This window comes from Manis pentadactyla, chromosome 4, assembly GCF_030020395.1.
Source record: "Manis pentadactyla isolate mManPen7 chromosome 4, mManPen7.hap1, whole genome shotgun sequence".
NCBI classification, from domain to species: Eukaryota; Metazoa; Chordata; class Mammalia; order Pholidota; family Manidae; genus Manis; species Manis pentadactyla.
Genome location: NC_080022.1, coordinates 63,685,001 through 63,712,393, shown reverse-complemented (window position 1 = coordinate 63,712,393; position 27,393 = coordinate 63,685,001). Strand labels below are relative to the sequence as shown.

General features: G+C 36.4%; 1 protein-coding gene across 1 annotated transcript in view; it reads right to left on the bottom strand.

Annotated features, from left to right (window-relative positions):
* ACADM (acyl-CoA dehydrogenase medium chain) overlaps positions 1-27,393 on the bottom strand; it is a 44,508-nt gene continuing 17,115 nt past the window's right edge. The window contains exons 7-12 of the mRNA XM_036890274.2: positions 21,272-21,402; positions 13,631-13,739; positions 9,164-9,304; positions 8,500-8,595; positions 1,988-2,236; positions 1-671 (exon numbers count right to left, since the gene is read on the bottom strand). Coding sequence (XP_036746169.1) covers positions 600-671; positions 1,988-2,236; positions 8,500-8,595; positions 9,164-9,304; positions 13,631-13,739; positions 21,272-21,402 — 798 coding nt within the window. The 3' untranslated portion in view covers positions 1-599. The remainder of the gene's footprint in view (positions 672-1,987; positions 2,237-8,499; positions 8,596-9,163; positions 9,305-13,630; positions 13,740-21,271; positions 21,403-27,393) is intronic.

Below are 27,393 nucleotides of genomic sequence, written 5' to 3'. Positions count from 1 at the left end.
TAAGCATTGAACAATTTTATTTTAGTTTCTTTTCATAATGTATGCACATAAAATGAGACTGTGCACAATAGACCAAAGTCTACCCAGAGACCAATTAGTCATATAAAATAATTTAAGGCAAATTTTACTTATTTGCTTTATGTAAGGCAAGTGAAATGTGGGTTCAGAATTAAACAAGATTTTCATGTAACTTCTGGTTATCGTATAATGGGAGAATACCAACATCAAATTTTTGATAATATTTGTATAAAACTGAAAACAAATGATTTCCAATTTGTAGTTAAATGAACTCTTCTAATATAATACTATTAAGTCAACAAAGTCACTGGCATGTTATTTGATGGCATCCAAATCCCACAATATTTTCTCAATATAAATTTTGGAACATTCTGAATACTTTTTAAATGAAACCTGAAAAAAGTGAGTCATAAAGTCAAACAAAAGCAGAAAACTACTATAAGTTTCAGAGGGTTAGTGTAAAAGTACTGATTTTAAAATGTCACTGAAAAACATCTTAAAGCCCTTTTTCTCTTTTCTGGAGATTCAATAGTAGATTGTGTTCTAATTCAACAATTAATCATGTTTGTATAGTAAACTCGTTAATTTTTATACCTGGCTATGTGTTCACGGGCTATAATAAGCCTTTGAATTTGTGCTGTACCTTCATAAATCTGCAAGAAAAAAATATACATGAAGGTTAAATATCTTCACTACATAAATACTTCAACTTCCTCAGAATTTTGGACAGTAGGATAAGTTCCATTGTAATACCAAATTGAATCAAACCATATATAGAGTTTCTAGTCTACAGTAATTTTGAGACACTGTGAGACCTATGAAAATATGTAATTTTCTAAAGATTAGTTAAAATTATTATAAAAAGTCATTCACCATAATTTTGGGGCAAAGTCTTAAAAAATAAAAAAGATACTAATATTTCAAAAAAGGGAAATTTTAAAGATAAATGTTACTAAAATTTTTTTTTTAATTTTTGAAATCTTCTTAGCTAGTTGTCACCTTCAGTAATTTTCTATTCTTACTCTTAAACCTGATTTTTTTTCTCCTGTCTAATGAAGAGTTGCTAAAGAAAAAAATGCTAGAAGAATCTGGTTTTGTTCACTTAAGATATTCCTAATAGCCAGCCCTCACTTCTACTTTAAATTTCTAACCCTAGTGATTTGTTAGTTCATTTTCTCAGATGGCAGAGAAAAGTCAAATGGTTGACAACAGTAGTAATTATAATAATTACAGACTCTAGGAGTTGGAGAGTATCATCAGGTAAACCTGTAACTTTGGATAAGGCACAAATTCCGACCCTCAGTTTTTTCACATCTAAATTGAGAGGCTACACTACCTAAATTTCCTTTTCACTCTAGCATTCTGTAATTCTACCTCTACATTTCAAATGACTGGATCTGTCAAATAATTTGCTAGGGTAAACAGAAACAAGGGAAGAGATAATGATGAAAATGGGTTATAATTATTTAGGCTACATGTGGAGAATATGTGCATTTGTATCTTATTTACTAAATTACTCCTATCACCAAGTTTTTCTAATAACCAATTTAATTTAGAAAACAGTCATGTATATCACTGCCTCCTCCTGTTGGTTTTACAATCCCAAATATAGTTTCAGCCAATTCAATAGCTGTCAGGCAAGACTCTAAATTTAATTAATTTTAAATGGTATGCTTACTTTCAGGAGAGCAAAGAATGGGTTACGAATAGCTGAGATGTTAAGACTCAAAGGCTGATCCAGACATATACATACACATGTACCATTTACTTTGTTAGCTAGTCTCTCTTAAGGCATTTACTTAAAGGTGGCATTCTTTGTGTTAATTAGTTCTAAAAACTCCAGCTGCCAGTCATCTATGACTTTCATTTATTATTACTCATGGCAGAACATCTCTATTTAATCAGAAATCTACTCTGACATCTCAAATACTCTCCTCCCATAAGAACAACAAAACATTTTTAACCTTACCTGATAGATCTTGGCATCCCTCATTAGTTTTTCTACAGGATATTCTGTATTAAATCCATTGCCTCCAAAAATCTGCACGGCATCAGTAGCTAATTGATTTGCGATATCTCCAGCAAATGCCTTTGCAATAGAGGCATAATAGGTATTTCGGCGACCAGAATCAACCTCCCAGGCTGCTCTCTGGTAACTCATTCTAGCTAGTTCAACTTTCATTGCCATTTCAGCCAGCAAAAATGATATTCCTTGGTGCTAAAATTAAAAAGAAAAAAGTTTAAGGGTAACTAGTAATTTAAAAGTTTTTCTCCTTGAATTTTTTTCTAAACTTTTAAAATTAATTTTAGGTTTGAAAGTTACACTCCACTTCCTCCAATGTTCACATATTACAAAACAATAGTATAACGATCAAGGATAGGACAGTAATGTTGTTACAATATTTTCAACTAAACTATAAGCTTTATTCAAATTTGGTCAAATTTTCCACTAATGTCCTTTTTCTGTTCAAGGACCTAAACCACTCACTCCAAAGGACAGATCCACCAGACAGAAAATAAGTAAGGACACAGAGGCACTGAACAACACACTAGAACAGATGGACCTAACAGACATCTACAGAACTCTACACCCAAAAGCAGCAGGATACACATTCTTCTCAAGTGCACATGGAACATTTTCCAGAATAGACCACATACGAGGCCACAAAAAGAGCCTCAGTAAATTAAAAAAGACTGAAATTCTACCAACCAACTTCTCAGACCACAATGGTATAAAACTAGAAATAAATTGTACAAAGAAAACAAAAAAGCTCACAAACACATGGAGGCTTAAAAGCATGCTCCTAAGTAATCAATTGATCAATGACCAAATTAAAATAGAGATCAAGCAATATATGGAGACAAATGACAACAACAGAACAAAGCCCCAATTTCTGTGGGACACAGCGAAGGCAGTTCTAAGAGGAAAGTGTACAGCAATCCAGGCCTATTTAAAGAAGGAAGAACAATCCCAAATGAATAGTCTAATGTCACAATTATTGAAACTGGAAAAAGAAGAACAAATGAGGCCCAAAATCAGCAGAAGGAGGGACATAATAAAGATTAGAGAAGAAATAAATAAAATTGAGAAGAATAAAACAATAGAAAAAATCAATGAAAACAAGAGCTGTTTATTTTGAGAAAATAAACAAAATAGATAAGGCCCTAGCCAGACTTATTAAGAGAAAAAGAGAATCTAAACACATCAATAGAATCAGAAATGGGAAAGGAAAAATCACGATGGACCCCACAGAAATACAAAGAATTATTAGAGAATACTATGAGAATCTATATGCTAACAAGCTGGAAAACCTAGAAGAAAAGGACTACTTCCTAGAAAAATACAACCTTCCAAGACTGACCAAGGAAGAAACACAAAATCTAAACAGACCAATTACCAGCAACAGAATTGAAGCAGTAATCAAAAAACTACCCAAGAACAAAATCCTCAGGCCAGATGGATTCACTGCTGAATTTTATCAGACATATAGTATAGAGAAAACATAATGCCCATTCTCCTTAAAGTTTTCCAAAAAATAGAAGAGGAGGGAATACTACCAAACTCATTCTATGAAGCCAGCATCACTCTTATACCAAAACAAGGCAAAGAACCCACCAAAAAAGAAAACTACAGACCAATATCCCTGATGAACATAGATGCAAAAATACTCAACAAAATATTAGCAAACCGAATTAAAAAATACATCATGAGGATCATACACCATGATCAAGTGGGATTCATCCCAGGGATGCAAGGATGGTACAACATTTGAAAATCCATCAACATCATCCACCACATTAACAAAAAGGACAAAAACCACACGATCATCTCCATAGACACTGAAAAAGCATTCAACAAAATTCAACATCCATTCATGATAAAAACTCTCAACAAAAAGGGTATAGAGGGCAAGTACCTCAACAAAATAAAGGCCATATATGACAAACCCACAGCCAACATCATACTTAACAGCGAGAAGCTGAAAGCTTTTCCTCTAAGATTGGGAACTAGACAGGGATGCCCACTCTCCCCACTGTTATTCAACATAGTACTGGAGGTCCTAGTCAGGGCAATCAGACAAAACAAAGAAATACAAGGAATCCAGACTGGTAAAGAAGAAGTCAAACTTTCACTATTTGCAGATGACATGATATTGTACATAAAAACCCTAAAGACACCACTCCAAAACTACTAGAACTAATATGTGAATTCAGCAAAGTTGCAGGATACAAAATTAATACACAGAAATCTGTTGCTTTCCTACACACTAATGATGAACTAGCAGAAAGAGAAATCAGGAAAATAATTCTATTCACAAAAGCATCAAAAAGAATAAAATACCTAGGAATAAACATAACCAAGGAAGTAAAAGAGCTATACCCAAAAAACTACAACACACTCTTAAGAGAAATTAAAGAGGACACTAACAAATGGAAACCCATCCCATGCTCTTGGCTAGGAAGAATTAATATTGTCAAAATGGCCATCCTGCCTAAAGCAATCTACAGATTCAATGCAAGACCTATCAAAATACCAACAAGCATTCTTCAATGAACTGGAACAAATAGTTCTAAAATTCATATGGAACCACAAAAGACCCCGAATAGCCAAAGCAATCCTGAGAAGGAAGAATAAAGTGGCGGGGGGTGGGGGATCTCACTCCCCAATTTCAAGCTCTACTACAAAGCCACAGTAATCAAGACAATTTGGTACTGGCACTAGAACAGAGCCACAGACCAGTGGAACCGAATAGAGACTCCAGATACTAACCCAAACATATATTGTCAATTAATATATGATAAAGGAGCCATGGATATACAATGAGGAAATGACAGTCTCTTCAACAGCTGGTGTTGGCAAAATTGGACAGCTACATGTAAGAGAATGAAACTGGATCATTGTCTAATCCCATACACAAGAGTAAATTCAAAATGGATCAAAGATCTGAATATAGGTTATGAAACCATAAAACTCTTGGGGAAAAAAATAGGCAAAAATCTCTTGGACATCAACATGAGCAACTTCTTCATGAACATTTCTCCCCGGGCAAGGGAAACAAAAGCAAAAATGAACAAGTGGAACTATATCAAGCTGAAGAGCTTCTGTACATCAAAGGACACCACCAATAGAACAAAAATGTACCTACAGTACGGGAGGATATATTTATAAACGACAGATCCAATAAAGGGTTGACATCTAAAATATATAAAGAGCTCATGCACCTCAACAAACAAAAAGCAAATAATCCAATTAAAAAATGGACAGAGGAGCTGAACAGATAATTATCCAAAGAAGAAATTCAGATGGCCAACAGACACATGAAAAGATGCTCCACATCGCTAGTCATCAGAGAAATGCAAATTAAAACCACAATGAGATATCACCTCACACCAGTAAGGATGGCCACCATCCAAAAGACAAACAACAACAAATGTTGGCGAGGTTGTGGAGAAAGGTGAACCCTCCTACGCTGCTGGTGGGAATGTGGGAATGTAAAGTAGTTCAACCATTGTGGAAAGCAGTATGGAGGTTCCTCAAAAAGCTCAAAATAGAAATGCCATTTGACCCAGGAATTCCTCTCCTAGGAATTTGCCCTAAGAAAACAGGATCACAGGTTCAAAAAGACATATGCACCCCTATGTTTATCGCAGCACTGTTTACAATAGCCAAGAAATGGAAGCAAACTAACTATCCATCAGTAGATGAGTGGATAAAGAAGATGTGGTACATATAGACAATGGAAAGTTATTCAGCCATAAGAAGAAAACAAATCCTACCATTTGCAACAACATGGATGGAGCTAGAGGGTATTATGCTCAGTGAAATAAGCCAGGTGGAGAAAGACAAGTACCAAATGATTTCACTCATATGTGGAGTACAAGAACAAAGAAAAAACTGAAGGAGCAAAACAGCAGCAGACTCACAGAACCCAAGAATGGACTAACAGTTACCAAAGGGAAAGGGACTGGGGAGGATGGGTGGGAAGGGAGGAATAAAGGTGGGGGGAAGAAAGGGGGCATTATAATTGGCATGTATAATCTGGTGGGGGCATGGGGAGGGCTGTACAACACAGAGAAGACAAGTAGTGATTCTACAACATCTTACTATGCTGATGGACAGTGACTGTAATGAGGTATGTGGGGGTTACTTGGTGATGGGGAGAGTCTAGTAAACATAATGTTCCTCATGTAATTGTAGATTAATGATACCAAAAAAAATCTATATTCATCATGGAAAAAAAACAAAGAATCTTGAGGCAAAAATATCCTGATGCACTTAGTAAGAACAAAAAAAGAATCTGCAGAGCGTATGAGAAATGGAACATAAGAGAAGATTCCATATTGTGTTGAAAATAGAAATTATTTATCAGATACTTGGTGAGGAGGACCTGGAAATGATGACTGATCTGCATGGAATAATATTTATAGTTGTTCTCTAAATAAGTTTTTGATCCAGCTAACATATTCATAATATTAATTATGATTAATGTTCAGTAATATACATTTTATTAATATGTATATGTATATATAGTTCTGGCATCAGGAACAAGCTAGTGTAGACACTGGCCACAAACACAAATACCTGATTGGAAAAAAAAAAAAAAACCTCAAAGGAAAGATTTCCAATCCCCCTTCTTGTGCTGATAGTGAGATTCTCTGCATATAAGAGCATCTCTTTCCAAAGGAGGAACTAAAATCTCAGCTCATCAGGGCAGGAATGCCACAAAGATGCTTATCTTGCCCAGGACTGTCTAGGACATTTAACAAAAAAAAGTCTCTTTTAAGTGTGCAATCAATATATACAGCTTCTGGAAAGAACAAACTAGCCACAGACACACAGACACTGAGAAGGGACTATTGGTTACCAAAGGGAAGGAACTAGGTAGAGTGGGTGGGGAGGGAGGGAGATGGAGATTAAGGGGTATAATAATTAGCAATCACAATATAGGTAGGTCACAGGGAGGGCAATCCAGCACAGAAAAGACAAGTAATGACTCTACAGCATCTTACTATGCTGATAGTCAGTGACTGCAGTAGAGGGGGTGAGAACTTGATAATATAGGTGAATGTTGAAACCACAGTGTTGTTTATGGTTTAAATAAATAAGTACACATACATATACAGCTGTGGTTATAGGATTCCCCAACTGGAGAAATTAACATGAAAAAAATAGCTCTCAGAATGGTGAAACCTCTGGGGTACGTGATAAAAGTTCAGAAAAAGAACAAAAGCCAATCTCTAGGATGCTTCCACAGTGCACTGAAGACAATAGCAGATAAGCTTACAGGTAGAAATTTAGAAAGGAAATAATTGGCCTTCATGGATAGCAAATTCAATAGACTAAAACATTAGCACCTTAGGAACTTGATATAATGGGGAAAAAATCTGAAAGTGACTATAAATGAAATGTTTTTATATAATTAAGGAGATACAAGGAGAAAGAGAACCTATGTTGAAAAACCAGGCCAACATAAAAGAAAAAGGGTAAAATTGAAAAAGAATCAAATACAAATTCTAGAAATGAAAAGAGTCATGAAAAAAATTCAAAGTGGATTAAGTAGCAGTTGAGGCACAAGATCAAAGAACTGTAAAGCAGATCTGAGAGAAGTATCTAGAATATAGCACAGAGATAAATTATGAAAGTGAGCTTAAATGACACAACAGTACTAATTCAAATTTGCTTTGTAACCTGGTGCCAATCTACAAACTTACTAGTTCATGATACAGAAAGTGAGTTAAGAATTTGGAAACTTTTATAACAATTTAATATTGTGACATTCTTGTATTTCACACAAACAATGGTCCACAACTGACTGGAAATTTAAAATAATTTTTCACTGCAGTTTGAGAACTACACTGACTCATGAGGATAGAGTTTGGGGGTTTTTACTGTACAACCTATAGTGGGTTACAGAAGCAGAGGATACAGATAATGGTGGAACATCACTTGGAAGAGCTAAAAATTTCCCTGGAAATTCATGGAAGACTTGACTTTTTAGTACTAAAATTATTTGATAATCAAGAAGATATGGGAAGTAACATGGATTAAAAAGCATGGAGTTCTGGATCTATGATTTATAAATTGTGTGATACTAGAAAAAAAATCTCTGAGCCTCAGTTTCCTGATCTTTACTGGTGGTTACAGTACCAGTAGTACTGTACCCTACAAAACAAGGGTAGTACTGGGAGACTTACGGAATATATTTAAAATCTGTACCACACTGTGAAGTACACAATAGGTACTCAACAAGTATTAACTGTTCTTTTTATTCTTCTTCATTAACATAATTCCCTAAGTGGACAATACCTAGTGTCAGAGTCTAAACAGAATCTATCTTTGAAACCTATCCTAATTTAGCACATTATCTTCTTGCTACAGAAGAAGAAATAAATTAGTTTGTACTTAAGATAATTTTCAAATATCTAGATGAAAACAAGTGTCTTTACATTTGAACAAAGCAAGTACAGTATTAAAATTACCTCTACAAGGAGCTTTCCAAAAGTTTTTCTCTCCAGGGCATACTTGGTAGCTTCATCCAAAGCTCTTTGTGCTAGTCCCACAGCACCAGCTGCTACCTAGTATTTTAAAATTTCACAAAGCAAAAGTTCATGTTTTCTTTAAAACAGTAAAATGGCTATTGCCAAAGACTCTAAATTAAGGATTATACAAAGAGATGACAACCCATACCTCCAGACAACAAAAGAGGGGAGTGGAGAGAACAAGCTTTTAAATTTATATATATATAGTTTTTATGAATTAAATGTTAACGGAGGGCATTTGTAAGGCACAGGATAATAGCTTAGGAGACAAGTAATTCCTTCTGTTTAACAAGGGAAAGCTTCTAAGGGGAAATATTTCTAATGCGTGAGAGAAGAGTAAATGAGTATGCATCAGAAGGAATGATTAAGTATAAATTGCATCTCTACAAATCTAGCAGCAACTATAGTAATTTTGTATTTGCTAAGATAATTTCTATAACAGGCATCAAGAGTTAAGGAATCCTTAACACTAAAGAAAAATAACATCTCCATCCTTAATAAAAGCAGATATTAAAAAGAAATACACACCAACCATACAATATTAAAATAAAACTATTCAATGTAATAAAAGATCCTATAAAGATTATCAAGTCATATTACTTACTGGAGGTCTGGTTTTATCAAAAGCTCCCATTGCAATTTTGAAACCAGCTCCCTCACCAATTAAAACGTTTTCTTTAGGCACTTTTACATCTTCAAAGACAATTCCTCTTGTATCTGAACATCTCTGGCCCATATTTAATTCCTAATTAAGGAAAGTGATATATATTAAGGAACATTTTTTTAAGCTGGCATGAGTTATTGCTTTAACCACTGTTTTATGACTGCTAAATTGTCTAGAATTTGGAGGTTGACTAACTGGACTGTAAGGCTTGTATGTAAAGAAAGCTTTATTGGAATACAGTTACATCTATTCATTTTCAAGCCGCCTATGGCTACTTTTTTGTTACAATGGCAGAAGACAGTAGTTGTGACAAGAGGGCACATGACACTCAAAATCTGAAATATTTACAATCTGGATCTCTATATAAGTTTGTCAATCCCTAGTATAGAAGTATTTCACAAACTTTGAAAGCAGTAATAGTTGAAAGGTCAATATGTAGATATTAACAAAGACAAATTTCATTATACACTTGAAAGTCCAGAAAAGCATTTAGCAAACAGTCTGATTTGGGATGTTTAATTTTAGCTTAACTAATAGAGCTAGCAAAGTAATGTACTCAGTAAAAGTTCATTTGTTTTCCCCAACTCTTTAAAATTGAGGTAGAATTTACATATATAAAAATTAACCCTTTTATATACATATTTCTAATAGTTTTGACAAATGTATATGTGTCACCACTATATTCAAGATACAGAATATTTCAATACCCCAAAAAGTTCCCTTGTACCCCACCCCTTTTTAGTCAATTCCCTTACCCTACTCCCAACCCCAAGCAACCACTGATCTCTGTCCAGTTTTCCTTTTCCAGAAGGTCATATAAATAGAATAAGTAATAAATGTCTCCTGTATCTGACTTTTCACTTAGCATAGTGCTTTTGCGATTCATCCATGTTGTTGATCAGTAATTCATTTCTCTGATTGATGAGTAGGATTTCTATGAGTACCATATATCTATTATCCATTCACCAGTTGAATATCCTCCTGCCCCACCAGTTTTTAGTCATAAATAAAGCTGCTATGAACATTCACATACAGGTCTGTTTTCATTTTTCTTGGATAAATGCCTGGGAATGTTGTATGTGTTAATTGTTTGTTTAACATTAAAATAAAGTGCCAAAGTAGCTATATTCCCTCAACTTGTTTGGAAAATTTTCAAACCAACAGAGGAGTTGTAATAGTGTAATACCTATATGTTCATTACCTAGACCAACAAATTGTCGACATTTTGCCATAGTTGCTTTATTTCTGTGTTTTGTGTGTATGTATAACTATTTACATTATTTGCTGAACTATTTGAGAGGAAGTTACTGACATTGTGATTCATCTCAAGATAAAAAAATTTAATCTTGTTTTTAATAAGTAGCATGAGAATCAGAGGTAATGCGAGCATACAGCTGTTAACAAAAACTTGTTGATTTGCTTGACTATTAATTGTCTGTTTTCAGGCTTGAAGAAATGGTGACAATGAATAGTTTGACCATTAAAGAAACCATAATCTCTTTATTTTGTCTTTGTAAGTCAATAAACTCTAGAACCTTAGAACCTCAGTCAATATAATGAGAACACTGTTCACAAAAAACATTGGTTACTCTTATTTTCCAGACTCACCCCAAACACTAGAACATTTAAAACCAAAATGCTTCCTGGACTGATGTGAGCATCCTTCATGGAGCTTCTTATGTCAGGTCTCCAATATGGAGTTGCTATGTCAAGCTTGCCTTCTTTGGCACAGACTGTCTCTGTAAACATATCCCACCCTAAAAGGCATGCCAGTAAACACCCAAACCAGGTAACTCCATATGTTAGGTGGTGCCAGTGAACGCCTGAGCTGGGTAACACCACGTGCAGATTGCCCCTCTTATCTTCGACCCCTGAATGGATGGACTGGACTGTATGAGGGAATGGACACAAGAGCCCCTGTGGCAAGCTTGTCCTAGAGGTCCCTGACACCAGACCACAGACATGTGCTTCAAGACTTGCTCCTGCTCATCTGCCTGCGCTCCTGCTCCATCACAGACACACCATTCCACTAGAACTGTCTCTGCTGCATTGTTTTCCCTTGGGACAGAGAGAAGAGAGGCTGATTGGGACAGCCAGAAATGGAACCATCCTTCGTGACTGGTATGAGATGTATTGATATGTGATAATGTGTGATTTTTAGATATGCTTAATCCCCCTTTTGAGTACTGTGTGAAAGGAAATTGCAAAGTAAACCGTGTGATTCATGCAACTGTGAAGGTGTTAAGTTCATTACTCCATCACCCTGTAGATCCATACTTCCTGACCAGCTCACATCACTAGACTTACCTCAAACCATATACAGTAATTTCTAAAACAAAACATTTTAAAAAATACTAAATTCAATAAATTTATTTATTGCAAAAAGTGATTTAAGGAGGTTACATACATATAGTTATGTCTGCTGCATTAGAAAATAAGATCCCCAAGGGCAGGGATTTTTGTCTGTTGTGGTCCAGGTAGTATTCCCCAATACCTAGAATAGTGGTTAGCACACAGTATGAACTCAATAATGAAAATTTATTGAATTAAGTAAGCAAGATTAGAATAGCAAGGTAATAACATAAGTGGGTTTACTACTGAAAAAAGTAAGTTGTTAGGTCCTTTACAGTTCTAAAGATGGCCAAAAATTTAGCCTTGAGTTTTCCAGCAAGCATCCCTGAAAAAGAAATATGAAACATAAAAAAAACACCAAGTGCTTAAAAGCAGCACAACCATTTTTAGTATTTATATTTTGTCATATACAACAATGTCATTATAGATTTTTTTAGTAAAGTGTAGTCTACCTTTAATATCTACTTTTAAAGAAAATGTAGAATAACACAATGTCAGAAATTGCCTTGGGCATGTTCCTAGGACACCTCAGTACTGATCTCAACTCTGTCTCACAAAGTATATAACCTTGAATAAATCATTTCACTTGGGTCTCAGTTTCAAAATTCAGTGAACAGACTGAAATAAAGAATGTATATAGTATCTTCCAGCTAAAAGAGTTTATCCCTCTGTGGGTAAAATTGTAATATTTCCAGAATATCTCACCTGGCTTTAGTGCCTCAGGGGTGAAGAGAAGTATGGCTTTAGTGCATTTGCATATCCTCAGGGGTGGAGAGAAGTTCATCCTATATCAATGGGTAATTACCTGGGCACCCGAAGGCTTATCTGAACCTGAGAGGTTAAGGAGAGGGCTGGTTTTGCTTCTGCTGGAGCAGGAAAGAGAAACGGCCCAGGACTGCAGTTTGTAAGCAATAAACAGATTTTAAACTTTATTTCTCCCTTTGACTGATTTCAGTTTTAGAGGTATTTTGCCCTGGGATTTCCTCTCCCCAGACTTACACCCTCTTATATACTCTAGTAACAGGTTTTCATTTTAAAGAGGCTTGGGTATGTAAGAAAGATTCTGATGGCTTTTAATGGAGGATTAAACAAAAATATACAAATCTGCATAATTTGCTCAATTCAAATTAACTTTTCCAGTTCAGGTTGTGCCAGCCTAAATCTACTATCTGATCAGATAATCTATACCTTTCCCTATTTAGGATTAAGAAAATATATTCACATAACCTTTAGTAACTCTCAATTAACTTCTATAATTCCTCATTTTGAATTCATACAGACATCATTTAGTCATTAACAGGTTTTCTTTTTCAAAAATTCATTTTTCAAAAAGTAGTTTTACAATTCTAAAACTGAGTCTATTCTCAGTTACAGGCTTACATCATGCTGCTTTAACTCTCACTGGGACTTCAATGACTTAATTTCTTTTCCTTCTTTGATGTGTTAAATTTTAGGCTCTATTTTCTTTAGCTTACTTTAAATGCAACTGCTAAATTATGTCCACACATTAGGATTACAACCATTTTCAAATACTACAAATTACCTTTTCTTATTTAAATAAAATTTTTCTTGCCTTCCCACATTCAAGGCTCTTTGCCATTTTCATATATTTCTGAGACACAGATTTTTCTCTTGGGTAATAAATTTATGTCACATTGTTTTAATCCATAATGCCACTTATCCTACCTACAAGGTTGCTGTGAGGAAGGAAAAAGAAAGGGAAAGTTTTTTGAAATAGCTAAACTCTATTACTGGGCAGGCCATATAAATAATAGTTTGATTTCTGCTTCAGTATGCCTCATAGCTGTTACTAGAATTCTCCACAGACTAGCACTATGATTGGCCACTCTTTCAAATAATGATTTGAAATGACTATTCTCAACTTAAAATCTTCAACAGTGTATAGACTATTTCACCTGATAACAACACAGCTTTATTTTTATGCCAACTTAATACAGATAAACTTTTTCAATAAAGGAAACTGAAATAGTAACTTTGAAATTTATAATTACAGTAATTTCTGAGGACTTAATCACTGATAAATATATACTTTACCTTTCTTCCAATCTGTATTCCTGGGGTGTCTGCTTCCACAATAAATCCAGTAAAGGCTTTACTAGCAGGAGCCTTAGGATCCAGGTCAGAACGAGCCAATAAAAAATACCTAATGTATGCATACATGATGATAAAGATAATGATATATAAACACTTGGTGACCACTATCTCAATTAATTTTACCAACAGTCCCAATTATTACTACCCCCATTTTACAGATGAGGAAATGAAGCATCAGCCCAAGTCATAAATTTATGATGTGTCAGAACTAGTATTTCAACATGGTCTATTTCTTAATGGCATATTTAACTTTTGTGTAGTATGAGTTCAAGTAAAAATTCCTTTTATCAAGATAATGTGATATAAAAAAAAGTATGCATGTTGGAACTGTCACTCTCTTTCCCAAAACTAGTTTAATTATTTAAGGGACAAGTATCTGGAAAAGGAGGGCAAATAGGGCTGCCTGTGAAAATGAGTAATACGAAACAGACACCCCTATGCTCTGACTACTGTCTTTTTTTTACAGCTAACCAGTGTTTTGGTTATTAGACGATTTTTATGAATATTTGCTAGGTTTTCACTCCAGAAGAATACTTCCTAGGAAGATTTTTACATGAAACATGGAAAAAGGCAAAAATATCCATGTAACCCATGTCCTAAGTAGCCTATTAAAAAAAATCCCTTAACAAGTGTATTTTCTATGATCAAAACTCATAATCATTCACTCTACAGTTTTACTTAAAAAATAGTAAAAATTTTCTAGCTTCATATATTATCTGATTTGTCTTATTACATGGAAGGTTCTACCTAATTTCTTTGTTTTTTATTAAAGTATCATTGATATACAATCTTATGAGGCTTTCACATGAACATCATGGATTCACCATTCACCCATATTATCAAGTCCTCACCTTCCCCATTGCAGTCACTATCTATCATTGTAGTAAGATGCTATAGTCATTACTTGTCTTCTCCATGTTTACTGCCTTCCCTGGACTTACCTGTATTGTGAATGCAAATTATAGTGCCCCTTAATCTCCTTCACCCTCCCTCCACAACCACCTTCCCCAATCCCTTCCCTTTGGTAACTGCAAGTCCCTTCTTGGAGTCTGTGAGTCAGCTGTTGTTTTGTTCCTTCAGTTCTGCTTTGCTGTTATACTCCACAAATGAGTGAAATTATTTGGTACTTGTCCATCTCTGCTTCACTTATTTCTATTAGCAAAATACCCTCTAGCTCCATCCATGTTGTTGCAAATGGTAGGAACTGTTTTCTTTTTATGGGTTAATAATATTCCATTGTGTATATGTACTACCTCTTCTTTGACCATTCATCTACTGATGGACACTTAGGTTGCTTCCATATCTTGGCTATTGTAAATAGTGCTGCAATAAACATAGGGATGCATATGTCTTTTTGAATCATGGATCTTGTTTTCTTTGAGGAAATTCCTAGGAGTACGATTCCTGGGTCAAATGGTATTTCTATTTTTAGTTTTTTGAGGAACGTCCATATTGCTTTCCACAATGGTTGAACTATTTACATTCCCACCAACAATGTTGGAGGGTTCCCCTTTCTCCACATCCTCACTAGTATTTGTTTCTTGTCAGTACCATGTTGGCCATCCTAACTGATGTGAGGGGATATCTCACTATGGTTTTAATTTGCATTTCCCTGATGATTAGCAATGTGGAACATCTTTTCAATAGCTTTGGCTACCCAGGGTCTTTTGTGGTTCCCTATGAATTTTAGAACTATTTGTTCTAGTTCACTGAAGAATGCTGTTGGTATTTTGGTAAGGATTGCATTAAATCTGTAAATTGCATTAGTAGGATGGTCATTTTGACAATATTAATTCTTCCTATCCATGAACTTCCATTTATTGGTGTCTTCTTTAATTTCTATCATGAGTGTCTTTTGTTTCAGGGTATAGGTCTTTCACCTCCTTGGTTAGGTTTATTCCTAGGTTATTTTATTCCTTTTGAGGCAGTTGTAAATGGAGCTGTTTTCCTCATTTCTTTCTAGTCATTCATTGTTAGCATATAGGAATGCAACGGATTTCTGTGTATTAATTTTGTATTTGTAACTTTGCTTAATTCAGTTATTAGTTCTAGTAGTTTTGGGGTGGATTCTTTAGGGTTTTATATGTACAATATCATGTCATCTGCAAAAAACTGACAGTTTAACTTCTTCCTTGCCAATCTGGATGCCTTTTATTTCTTTGTGTTGTCTGATTGCCATGGCTAGGACCTCCTATACTATGTTGAATAAAAGTGGTGAGAGTGGACATCCTTGTCTTGTTCCCAATTTTAGAGGAAAAGCTTTCAGCTTTTTGCTGTTAAGTATGATGTTGGCTGTGGGTTTGTCATATAAGGCCTTTATTATGTTGAAGTAGTTAGCTTCTATACCCATTTTGTTGAGAATTTTTATCATGAATGGATGTTAAATTTATAAAATGCTTTTTCAGCATCTATTGAGATAATCATGTGATTTTTTTGTCTTTTTTGTTGATATGGTGTATGATATTGATTGATTTTTGAATATTGTACCATCCTAGCAACCTGGGAATATATCCCACTTGGTCATGATAGATTATTTTTTCAATGTATTTTTGAATTTGGTTTGCTAATATATTGCTGAGTATTTTTGCATCTATGTTCATCAGGGATATTGGTCTGCAATTCTCTTCTTTTGTGGTGTCTGTCTGGTTTGGGTATTACAGTGATGCTGGCCTCATAAAATGAGTTTGGAAGTATTCCTTCCTCTTCTACTTTTTGGAATACTTTAAGGAGGGTGGATATCAGCTCTTCTTTAAATGTTTCATTAAATTCATCCATGAAGCCATCTGGACCAGGAGTTTTGTTTAGGTAGTTTTTTGATTACCAATTCAATTTCATTGCTGGTTATTGGTCTGTTCAGGTCTTCTGTTTTTTCCTGGGTCAGTCTTGGGAGGTATTTTTCTAGAAAGTTGTCCATTTTTTCCAGGTTGTCCAATTTGTTTGCATGTAATTTTTAATAGTATTCTCTCATAATTCTTTGTATTTCTGTGGTATCTGTAGTGATTTTTCCTTTCTCATTTCTGGTTATGTTTATGTGTGTACACTTTTTCTTGGTAAGTCTTGCTAGGGGTTTATCCATTTTATTTTCTCAAAGAGCCAGCTCCTGCTTTCATTGATTGTTTCTATTGTTTTATTCTCCTCAGTTTTATTTATTCCTGCCCTGATCTATATTATATCGCTCCTTCTACTGACTTTGGGCCTCATTTGTTCTTCTTTTCCTATTTTCATTAATTGTGAGTTTAGACTGTTCATTTGGGATTGTTCTTCTTTTTGAGGTTAGCCTGTATTATTATATACTTTTCTCTTAGAACTGCCTTTGATGTATCCTACAGGTTTTGGGGTGTTGAGCTGTTGTTTTCATTTACTCCATATATTGCTTTATCGCTATTTTAATTTGGTCAGTGATCCACTGATTACTTAGGAGCATGTTGTTAAGCCTCCATGTGTTTGTGTGCTTTTTTGTTTTCTTTGCACAATTTCTAATTTCATTCCTTTGTGGTCTGAAAAGCTGGTTGGCACAATTTCAATCTTTTTGAATTTACTGAGGCTCCTTTTGTGGCCTACTATGTGATCTACTCCGGAGAATATTCCATGTGCACTTGAGAAGAATGTGTATCCTGCTGCTTTTGAATGGAGTGTTCTGTAGATGTCTGTTAGGTCCATCTGTTCCAATGTGTTGTTCAGTGCCTCTGTCTACTTACTTTCTGTCAGGTTCACCTGTTTTTTGGTGTGAGTGGTGTGTTGAAGTCTCCTAAAATGAATGCACTGCATTCTATTTCCCCCTTTAGTTGTGTTAGTATTTGTTTCATATGTTTAGTGTTCCTATATTGGGTGAATAGATATTCATAATGGTTATATCCTCTTGTTGGACTGACCCCTTATCATTATGTAATGTCCCTCTTTGTCTCTTGCTACTTTGAAATCTATTTTGTCTATAAGTACTGCTACTCCTTTTCTCCCTATTATTTGCATGAAATATCTTTTTCCATCCCTTCACTTTTAGTCTGTATATGTATTTGGATTTGATGTAAGTTTCTTGTAGGCAGCATATAGATGTTTCTTGTTTTTTTAACTGTTCCGTAACTTTATGTCTTTTGATTGGTGTATTCAGTCCATTTACATTTAGGGTGATTATCAATAGACTTGTGTTGCCATTGCAGGCTTTAGACTTGTGATTACCAAAGGTTCAAGGGCAGCTTCTTTACTATCTAACATTCTTATTTCAAACAAAATCTAAACTTTTTTTTCTCCCTCCCATTCTTCTTCTTCCTCCTCCACTCTTTATATATTAGGTGTCATATTTTGTACTCTGTGTATCTCTTGACTAACTTTATGAGTAGTTGATTTAATTTTGTATTTGCTTTGTAATTGATTGATATTTCCTTTACTGTGGGTTTATTTTCTCTGGTGACAGCTATATAGCCTTAGGAGTACTTCCATCTACAGCAGTTCCTTTTAGATACACAGTAGAGATGGTTTGTAGGAGGTAAATTCTCAACTTTTGCTCATCTGGAAATTGTTTAATCCCTGCTTAAAATTTAAATGATAATCTTGCCAGGTATTCTTGGTTGAAGGTCCTTCTGTTTCATTGCACTAAATATATCATGCTACTTCCTTCTGGCCTATAAGATTTCTGTTGAGAAGTCTGCTAATGGCCTGATGGGCTTTCCTTTATAAGGAATCTTTTTGTCTTTCCGGCTGCTTCCAGTACTCTCTCCTTGTCCTTGATCTTTGCCATTTTAATTATTATATGTCTTGCTATTGTCTTCATAGGGTCCCTTGTGTTGGGGATCTCTGCACTTCCATGACCTGAGAGACTATTTTCTTCCCCTGACAGGGGACGTTTTCAGCAATTATTTCCTCAAAAATACTTTCTATCCCCTTTTCTCTGTCTTCTTTTTCTGGTAGTCCTATAACATGAATATTGTTCCATTTGGATTGGTCGCACAGCTCTCTAATATTCTTTCATTCCTAGAGATCCTTTTTCCTCTTTGTGCCTCAGCTTCCTTGTTTTCCTGTTCTCTAATTTCTATTTAATTTACTATCTCCTCTACCTCATCTAATCTACTTTTAAATCTTTCCACTGTATGTTTCATTTCAGATACTGTATTTTTCAGTTTTCATCTTTCTTGAAGTCCTCCCTGATATCTTGACTATTTTTCTGTAGCTCCATTAGCATGTTTATAACTTTCATTTTGAAATCTTTATCAGGAAGATTGGTGATTTCAGTTTCTGTAAGCTCTCTTTCTGGAGTTTTTTCTTGAATTTTTGGACAAAATTCTTCTGTCTCTTCATTTTTTTTAGTGTTTCTTATGGGATAATAGATTTATGTAGGTGGCACCCTCTAGTGCCACCTAGAGCTCTACTCTCTGGAGCTGCCGAGTTCCTGCAGCAGTGGTGGGGGGTCACAGGCAAGCAGAGCTCTTCCCTGACTTCCTGGCTGTAAGGCCTTCCTCCACTGCCTGGTCCAGTGGACTAAGTGCACAGGGAGGAGCCTCTGTGCTATGCCCTTGTAGCTGCCAAAGGCACAGTCATCCTCTGTCTGGTCTGGTGTGATGGCAGGGGCAGCAGGTGTGCAGGACCGGTGCCTACTGGAAGGGAGTGGCAGGCTGCCTATCACAGAGGGGAGCCTTGGGCTGCATTTCCAGCTGGGGATGTTGCATCTGAAGCTCCTGATAGTTTCCAACCTGTTGGGCTCAGTGCCAGGATAATTTTGTCTACCTGCCCTTTCTCCTGAGCAGTGAGCTCTGTGTAATCTTTGCCCCTTTAGTGCCCCTCTCACTGCTGGGAAGCCTTTCAAACTGCCCACTTCTCTTTTGTCTCAGGTGGCCGGCTGTGTGTTATCTGTGGCTGGAATCTCAGTCTCTCTGAGTATTCTGCCCATCTCTTCTTCTTTCCAACCCCACTCATCTTCAGAGCACCAGGTAATGTGGGTTTGTGCTCCTGGAGATCTCCAGAGCTGGGTGTTCAGCAGTCCTGGGCTTCTTCTCCTTCCTTGCTCCGTTTCTCTTCATCCTGCCCTTGGGCTGGGGTGCAGGGAGGGCTTGGGTCCCTTCAGATCACAGCTTTGCTACTTTACCCTCTTCTGTGAGGTCTCCTCTTTTCCCCCAGACATAGACATTGCGTTCTGCAGTCTTTGAGTTGTTTTTTCAGGATTAATTGTATTTGCTGTATTTTCATGTTTTATATGATCTTGGGATGAGGTTTCTACTTCACTTCTTACACTGCCATCTTTTTCTGACCACCCTAATGGTTTCTTCAAATTATAAAAACATCTAATTGCATTGTTAGATTTCTCTCAACTTGTTAAATTTCAATAATAGCAACTTTTTATTACTTGCTGACATTATGACTTACTTATATATAGTGTCCATAATAATAATGGACATTTCATATAGGTACTGATAAACATTTTTAAAATAAGTAGCTTCCTGGTAGGCTCACTCCCAGGAATAATGCTTTCTTTCTTGCCAGAAAACTACACTGCATAGCACACATACATACTGAATCAGAATTTTTGCAGATGAGGAAAAAGGCATTTAGTTCATTACTCCAATCACCAGAAACTCCTTCTAGGAACTATCTCTATACTTGTAGTGATAGGTAAATACATCATATTTCATGGTAACACATATTAGATAGCACTGTTGTTCGATAGCATGTTCTTATTTTGAGCTATACTCTACATTTTTCTAACTTTCACTCATTACTTCTAAACTGGCTTCCTGAAGCAAACATACAAGCCTGCTTTCTTTCTGTGTGACATTATTTCAAACATTTCAAAATTCTTTAACTACACCTAATTTATTTACTCTGACAGGACATGTTTTCTAGTGCAGGACAATGTTTCTTAATTTACTCCATTTTGTCAATGTATGTCTTAAAATGTGTTGCCCAAAACTCTAACCATTTTTTCCCTTGCTTGATGCTAATTCTATTATTTCAGGAAGAAATGACACTAGCTTCTTAAAGGCAGATGCATCACTGTTGGTTCCTGTCAAACCTACAGCTACATATTAAATGTTCTTCATCTTTTTTCCACAATGCTATCAAATATGTCTGTCTTTATTTTATACTTATACAAGTGGATCCTTTATTGAACATCATGTCATTATACTTACTTGGAACTTTTAGACTTTATTAATGTAAAATTCTGTCCCCACTAAGAGATAAACTAAGACCTTTGTTTATTGCTCAGAATCAGAGAAAGGTGCCATACCAGTGGTTTTCCTTTTTCTTCAGAGTCTTAGGGGAACAGTTCCAAGGAAGGCCTGGTTTAGTGTATGGAGAGTACAGCTAGTAATCCAAGTAGATGGAGCTCCAGCTTTCCTGATCACATGCAATCAGAGCAAGTGTTTTTGTTTTATTTTACAAATTAAATTTCTGAGAGTTAATGTGAAGAAACAGTTCAGGGCTTAAAAACAGTTTTTGAAAATCACTGAACTATGTGTAATCTTTTATGGGCCTTCTACTTCCATGAATAAAACTTATCTTAATGTGGTTGAATAAAGGAAAGGAGAAAGAGGAGATTCTGAATATAAAGTAATTAAAGAGCAATATACAGAGATGCTTTAAACAACATACCAATTAGCTTTTCCTCCATTGGTTATCCACATCTTCTGACCATTAATAATATATTCATCTCCTTTCTTTTCTGCTTTGGTCTTTATACCAGCTACATCGGAGCCTGCTCCAGGTTCTGTTACACAGTAGGCCTTGAACATGTGGAAATCAGAGAAAAAAATTAAACATTAATCATTAAATTATGAATGTTTAGAACCAGGAGTGTATTTTATTTTTTAAGCCAGTAATTTAATTATTTTTAAATACCTGAAAATAAAATGCTGTTAGAGAATCAAGCATGTAAAAACATTTAATAATTTAAAGCTAGACAAAGGATACCAATAAACCATATCAAAAATTAAATGCTTTATCTACTCAACCAAGTTAAATTCACCTTCAGATGTGCTCATTCAAACATTTATTGAGTAGTATCTATTACATACCAGGTTATGAACTAGGAGATGGAAAAGCCAGAGGTTAAAGAATTCGTTCTTCAAGACTTTCACAATGTAACAGTGGAGAAGAGTATGATATTGTAATTATATATCAAGTATTAAAGTAATACACCATGGGTCTGAGAAACTAGATTAGCTCTAGGGTGTCAGGAAAAACTTCCTAGAGGTGATGCTTAAATTAAGTTCCAAAAAATAAGAGGATTTATTTGGGGGTAGGGAAAGGAAGGAATGAGTTTCCAGGCAGAAATAATAACATATGCAATGATACTAAGATAGGATGCAGGGTTACTCAGTGTTTGTAATATTAAAGTACCAGAGTTTATAACATGTTACACCCTGTGCCTGTAAGGGAATGGTAGGAAATGAAAGAGGAAGTAGAAGACAAAGAATGCTTTATATCACACCAAAGGTAAAAATTCTATCTGGTATAGAGGGAAGCCTGTTAAGGCTCTTTAACAGAGGAGTGACAAGATGTAAGCAATGATGGATAAAGAGGGTTATGAAAGGCAAGCATATGGAAGGCAAATGTGAAGTCCATTCACATTTACTAAGTGACAGGTACTGTGGATACAAGGACTGATGACACAAGTTCCTTGCCCTTAAAGTACTTTTAGTCCAAAGAGAGAAGGTTTTAATAGTTTATTTTAATTCAAAGTAGGATGTGTATATAGAGATGTTAGAAATGATTACTTAAGGGCTGTACCAGGTGAGAGGTTGTGATATGACGAGTTAAATGATGATCATGGTCATATGGATGACCAAGTATGTATTTCCCAGGTATTTTTGGTCTTCATCTACAGTTCCTGAAAACACTGCAGTCTTAAAAGTGAAACAGGTGTTTTGTCATGTTAATAAGAGACTTTTGGACCCACACCCAAGGGCAGGGGCTGGAGGTTGGATCAGCAATCATGACTTTGCAGTGAAGCCCTCAGAAAATCCATGAGAAGAGCTTGCCTGCTCTGCCTGCTCTGCCTGCTCTGCTCGGTTGGATCCTGCTTCTTGGTTGGAGAGACCTTCTATGCTTGGGAAACCAGAAAGCCTCCATGTGCTACCACGCTGGGCCCCAAGCTCCACGAGGATAGAAGTTCCTTTATTTGGGACCTTACTCTATGTCTCTCTTCATCTGGCTGTTAACTTGTGTCCTTTATTAAACTGGTAAATGTTGTTTTCCTGAGTTTTGTGTACTGCTCTAGCAAATTAATTGAACCTAAGGGGGAGGTCATGGGAAACTCCAGTTTGTAGCTGGTAGGTCAGAAGCAGAGGTAACACTGCTTGGGGCATGTGACTGGTGTCTGGAGTGGAGGGTGGAGGGCAGTCTTGTAGGATGGAGCCCTTAACCTGAAAATCTGGTGCTGTCTCTGGGCAGATAACATCAGAATTGAGTTCTCCAACCCCCTGATGGTGTTCGAGAATTGCATGCTGTTAAGCATGTGTGGGAAGACTACGTCCCACTATTTACACACACTGGAATCAGGTCCGGGAACCCGAATGAAGTTATACTACTATCACTACTGTGTAGAATATTGTTACTGTTATACATATATGTAAGGAAAAAATACACCATTGCATTTGGTGTCAGAGATGTGACAGAGGTGATGAGTGATAAGGAGGGTGAAAACAGTAGTAAATAAAACTCACAGGAAGAGATAGGTCTTGAAGGAGAAGTGAGGTTGAGCTGATCTAAGGCACAGAAGAATGAAGCAACAGATGTACAGGGGAAACTACTAGCCAATCAGTACTGGAATGTAAAGTATGAAATGGAAAGCCATGAAAAGAAACTAAAAAGGCAGTCAGGGACCTGAGAATGGTGACTGCCATGCTAAGGAGAGATGACTTTCATGCATTCAACAAAAGTTTACTTAACACTTATAATTGTGCCATAGACCCTCAGGGAATCAAAAGTACACAGGCCTCAGGGGAATCCAGAACACCCTACTGTGCAAAAGTGAGGAGTATATGCATTTTTTGGAGAAAGTCAGATTCTAAAATGGATTCATGAACTAAAAACATTAGGTGCCATTACCAGTGATGAAATGGAACCACTGAATGTTTTTTTAAAACCAGAACAGTGATAAATCATATTTTAGAGAGTTTACTGTTACAAAACTATAAAGGATAGATTTAAGGGGAGATAATAATAGTAGCAACAACTTCTCACTGTCTTCCAGGTGCTATTATACATACTTGACTCATTTAATCCTCACAGTAATTCCTGACATAGGTATTGGGTATCCACATTTCACTAATAAGGGAACTGAGGCATAGTGATGCTAAGTAATTTGCTAAAGTTCACAGAGCTAGTAAGTGGTGGAAGTACCTATGTAAGACTGGAATTAGGAGGCTCTGCAATAGTGCAGGCAAGAAATAAAAAGAATACGACATTGAGAATTGTGGTGTGAAATCCACAGGACATGATGATGAAAAAGATCTGGGGAGCTAAAGAAGATGTTATAATGAATCTCAGTTTTTTAGTTTAGGCAACTTCCAAGTAGGTAATCCAGAAGAGAAGCAGTTCTAAACAGTGGAGAGAAAATAATCTGGTTTGGGAAATACTGAGTGTAAGTTATTTTAAGTATGGATAAGAAGAAATATCTAAGGAGGTACAGGAGGGTCAGACTTAAGGGAGAAGTCAGGGCTGAATCTGGAGAGTTAATAGACTAAATGCATATACTAAAACTTAACACCCGGTAGAGAAACTGATTTAGTTTAACTAATTTAACACCATAGTAAACTTTATGTAAATCAACAGTGCTATTTCTATAAGCTATGAAGGTACAGTATCTAAAATGAGACTGATGGAACCTTTCTACTCTGTATCATCAGAATATGCTAGGTCTATAGAAGAGTACTGTATTTAGCTCTATAATATTTCTGAGTCTGTGACTAAGAAGGTGCTGGGACTTATACTGTGTTGTATGAAGAAAAATGAAAAAATGGGAATAATTAGCTTAGAAAAGGTAAGATCCACATGATTGCTGTTCAAATATCAGAAGGGCTGTATAGTCAAGGACAAGAATCTGAATTGATAGAAAACTACAGTGAAATCATTCAAACTTTTATTGAGCATCTATTATGCTATTCTGGTATTGAAGTGGTGATATTATAAAAAGAAGCAACAATTGTTTCCCTCAGAAGCATGTAATCTAGAAGCACTTTGCAGCGGTCTAAAATGCTTCCAAATGTAGCGATTTTAGGAGGCTATGACTCCCAGGGTCACACTCCAGGGTTACAACATGAGAGAGATGACCTTTTGACAAGGGTACTACAGAGGGGATTCAGGTGCCACATGAGTTAACTAAGCTCTCCTAACTAAAGAGTCACAGATGGTTCTTCAGAGGCGTTCTTGTCTTACTTGATTGTTTCTCAGTAATTAAAATTAATTTTGTAATGCTTTTTCAGTAGAAGCCACCTTTTTTGTTTCCATTCTCTTCTTTATCATGCCACACAGTATTATATACTGTATTATAGGCATCTATGTGTTTCCTCCTTATACTGCATCAGAGCTTCTTGAGGTTAGGAATGGTATTTATTCCATTTGGAATCCCTCGTGCATGTTAATAAATGTTTTAATAAAAGAATAAAAGCCCCTAGCATTTGCCATCATTACCATTCTAACAGTTTGACTAATGAAGCTGAAATGTTGCTAACTGTATTAGTAACATTCCTTTATGCATAATTATTTATTTATGAAGAGTTTATTATTTACTTATTTTTTAGAATTCTATGCATAACAATATATTCTGGGTAAGGATCTGAGAGTCTACCAGATCGTTAACTTCTTGTGAGCAGGAGCCCAGTTTTATTCACAACTTTTTTCCTAGTCTACCTGGTACACAGTATTCAAATATTTGAATGACTATGGCATTACACCTTTCTTTATTAGTGATAATACTACCACCTCACATTTGTATAGTTCATAAAGTAGTTTTGTATTATTTTCTATTAAAAACTTTTTTTTGCCTTTATTCTGTAAAGGAACTTGAGGTAGTTTGTTCAGTACATGTTTTTAAAAAATCAGGGTAAAGTGAACATAAAGATAAAACCAGAAAGAAAAATAATACACTATAATACATGCGGTTCAAAAATTACCAATGGTAGACTATAAAATTGGCCCTCTGCTTCCTACTTAACAAAAAAAAACAAATCTAGTTATAAGCATAACTTATAAGTGCAAATTTCCCATAAGCTTTAATCTTGCATCTTGCACATAGCAGACAACTCAGATATTGAGTGAATGAATGAACAGCAGTTAAAGAGAAAGTGTACCTGGTCATTAAGTATGAAAGAAATTTCTCTAATGTATTTTAACAAAAAAGGACACTATGTGAAGATGCTCTTATAAAAACATAAGCATTTTGGGGGCGGAAGATGGCGGCGTGAGTAGAGCAGCGGAAATCTCCTCCGAAAACGGCATATATCTATGAAAATATAACAAAGACAACCCTTCCTAGAATAAAGACCAGAGGACACAGGACAATATCCAGACCACATCCGCACCTAAGAGAACCCAGCGCCTCGCGAAGGGGGTAAGATACAAGCCCCGGCCCCGCGGGAGCCGAGCGCCCCTCCCCCCAGCTCCCGGCGGGAGAAGAGCAGGCAGAGCGGAAGGGAGACGGAGCACAGGGCTGCCGAACACCCAGCCCCAGCCATCCGGACCAGAGCGCAGACACAGTACGTGCCCAGGGGGCCCTGGATACTAGGGAATCAGGGCAGCAAGAACAGTGAGTGGGCACTGGAGGCTGGGCGCCAGAGGACATAAGAAAAGCGCGCAACCATTTTTTTTTTTTTGCTTTTTTGCTGTTTTGTTTTGGCGAGCGCTTTTTGGAAGTCTTAAAGGGATAGGGACCCCAATACTAGGGAAACAGGGCAGAAAGACTGGTGAGCAGAGGCCTGAGGCTGGCACCGGAGAATAAAGAAAAACGAACAACCACCTTTTTTTTTTTTTTTAATTAAAAAATTTTTTTTTCTTTTTTTTTTTTTTTGGTGGTCGTTGTTTTGTTTTGGCGGGTGCTTTTTGGAAGTCTTAAAGGGGCAGGGTGGGTCACTTAATCCAGAGGTAGGGAATCCGGGATCTCTGGGCACCCTAACCCCTGGGCTGCAGGAAGCAGGGAGGCCCCTTACGGAGATAAATAGTCTCCCAGCAGCTCCTGCTCCAACGCGACTCCACCACTTTGGAGTAGCTGCCCGAGCCAGGCCACGCACCGAGCAACAGCGGAGATTAACTCCATAGCAGCCGGGCAGGAAGCAGAAACCCTGTCTGCGCGCAGCTGCCCAGCACAAGCCACTAGAGGTCGCTGTTCTCCCAGGAGAGGAGGGCCACAAACCAAGAAAGGAAGTCCTTCCAGCCATCACTCGTCCCAGTTCTGCAGACTATTCCTATCACCATGAAAAGGCAAAGCTACAGGCAGACAAAGATCACAGAGACAACACCAGAGAAGGAGACAGACCTAACCAGTCTCCCTGAAAAAGAATTCAAAATAAGAATCATAAACATGCTGACAGAGATGCAGAGAAATACGCAAGAGAAATGGGATGAAGTCCGGAAGGAGATCACAGATGCCAGAAAGGAGATTGCAGAAATGAAACAAACTCTGGAAGGGTTTATAAGCAGAATGGATAGAATGCAAGAGGCCATTGATGGAATAGAAACCAGAGAACAGGAACGCATAGAAGCTGACAGAGAGAGAG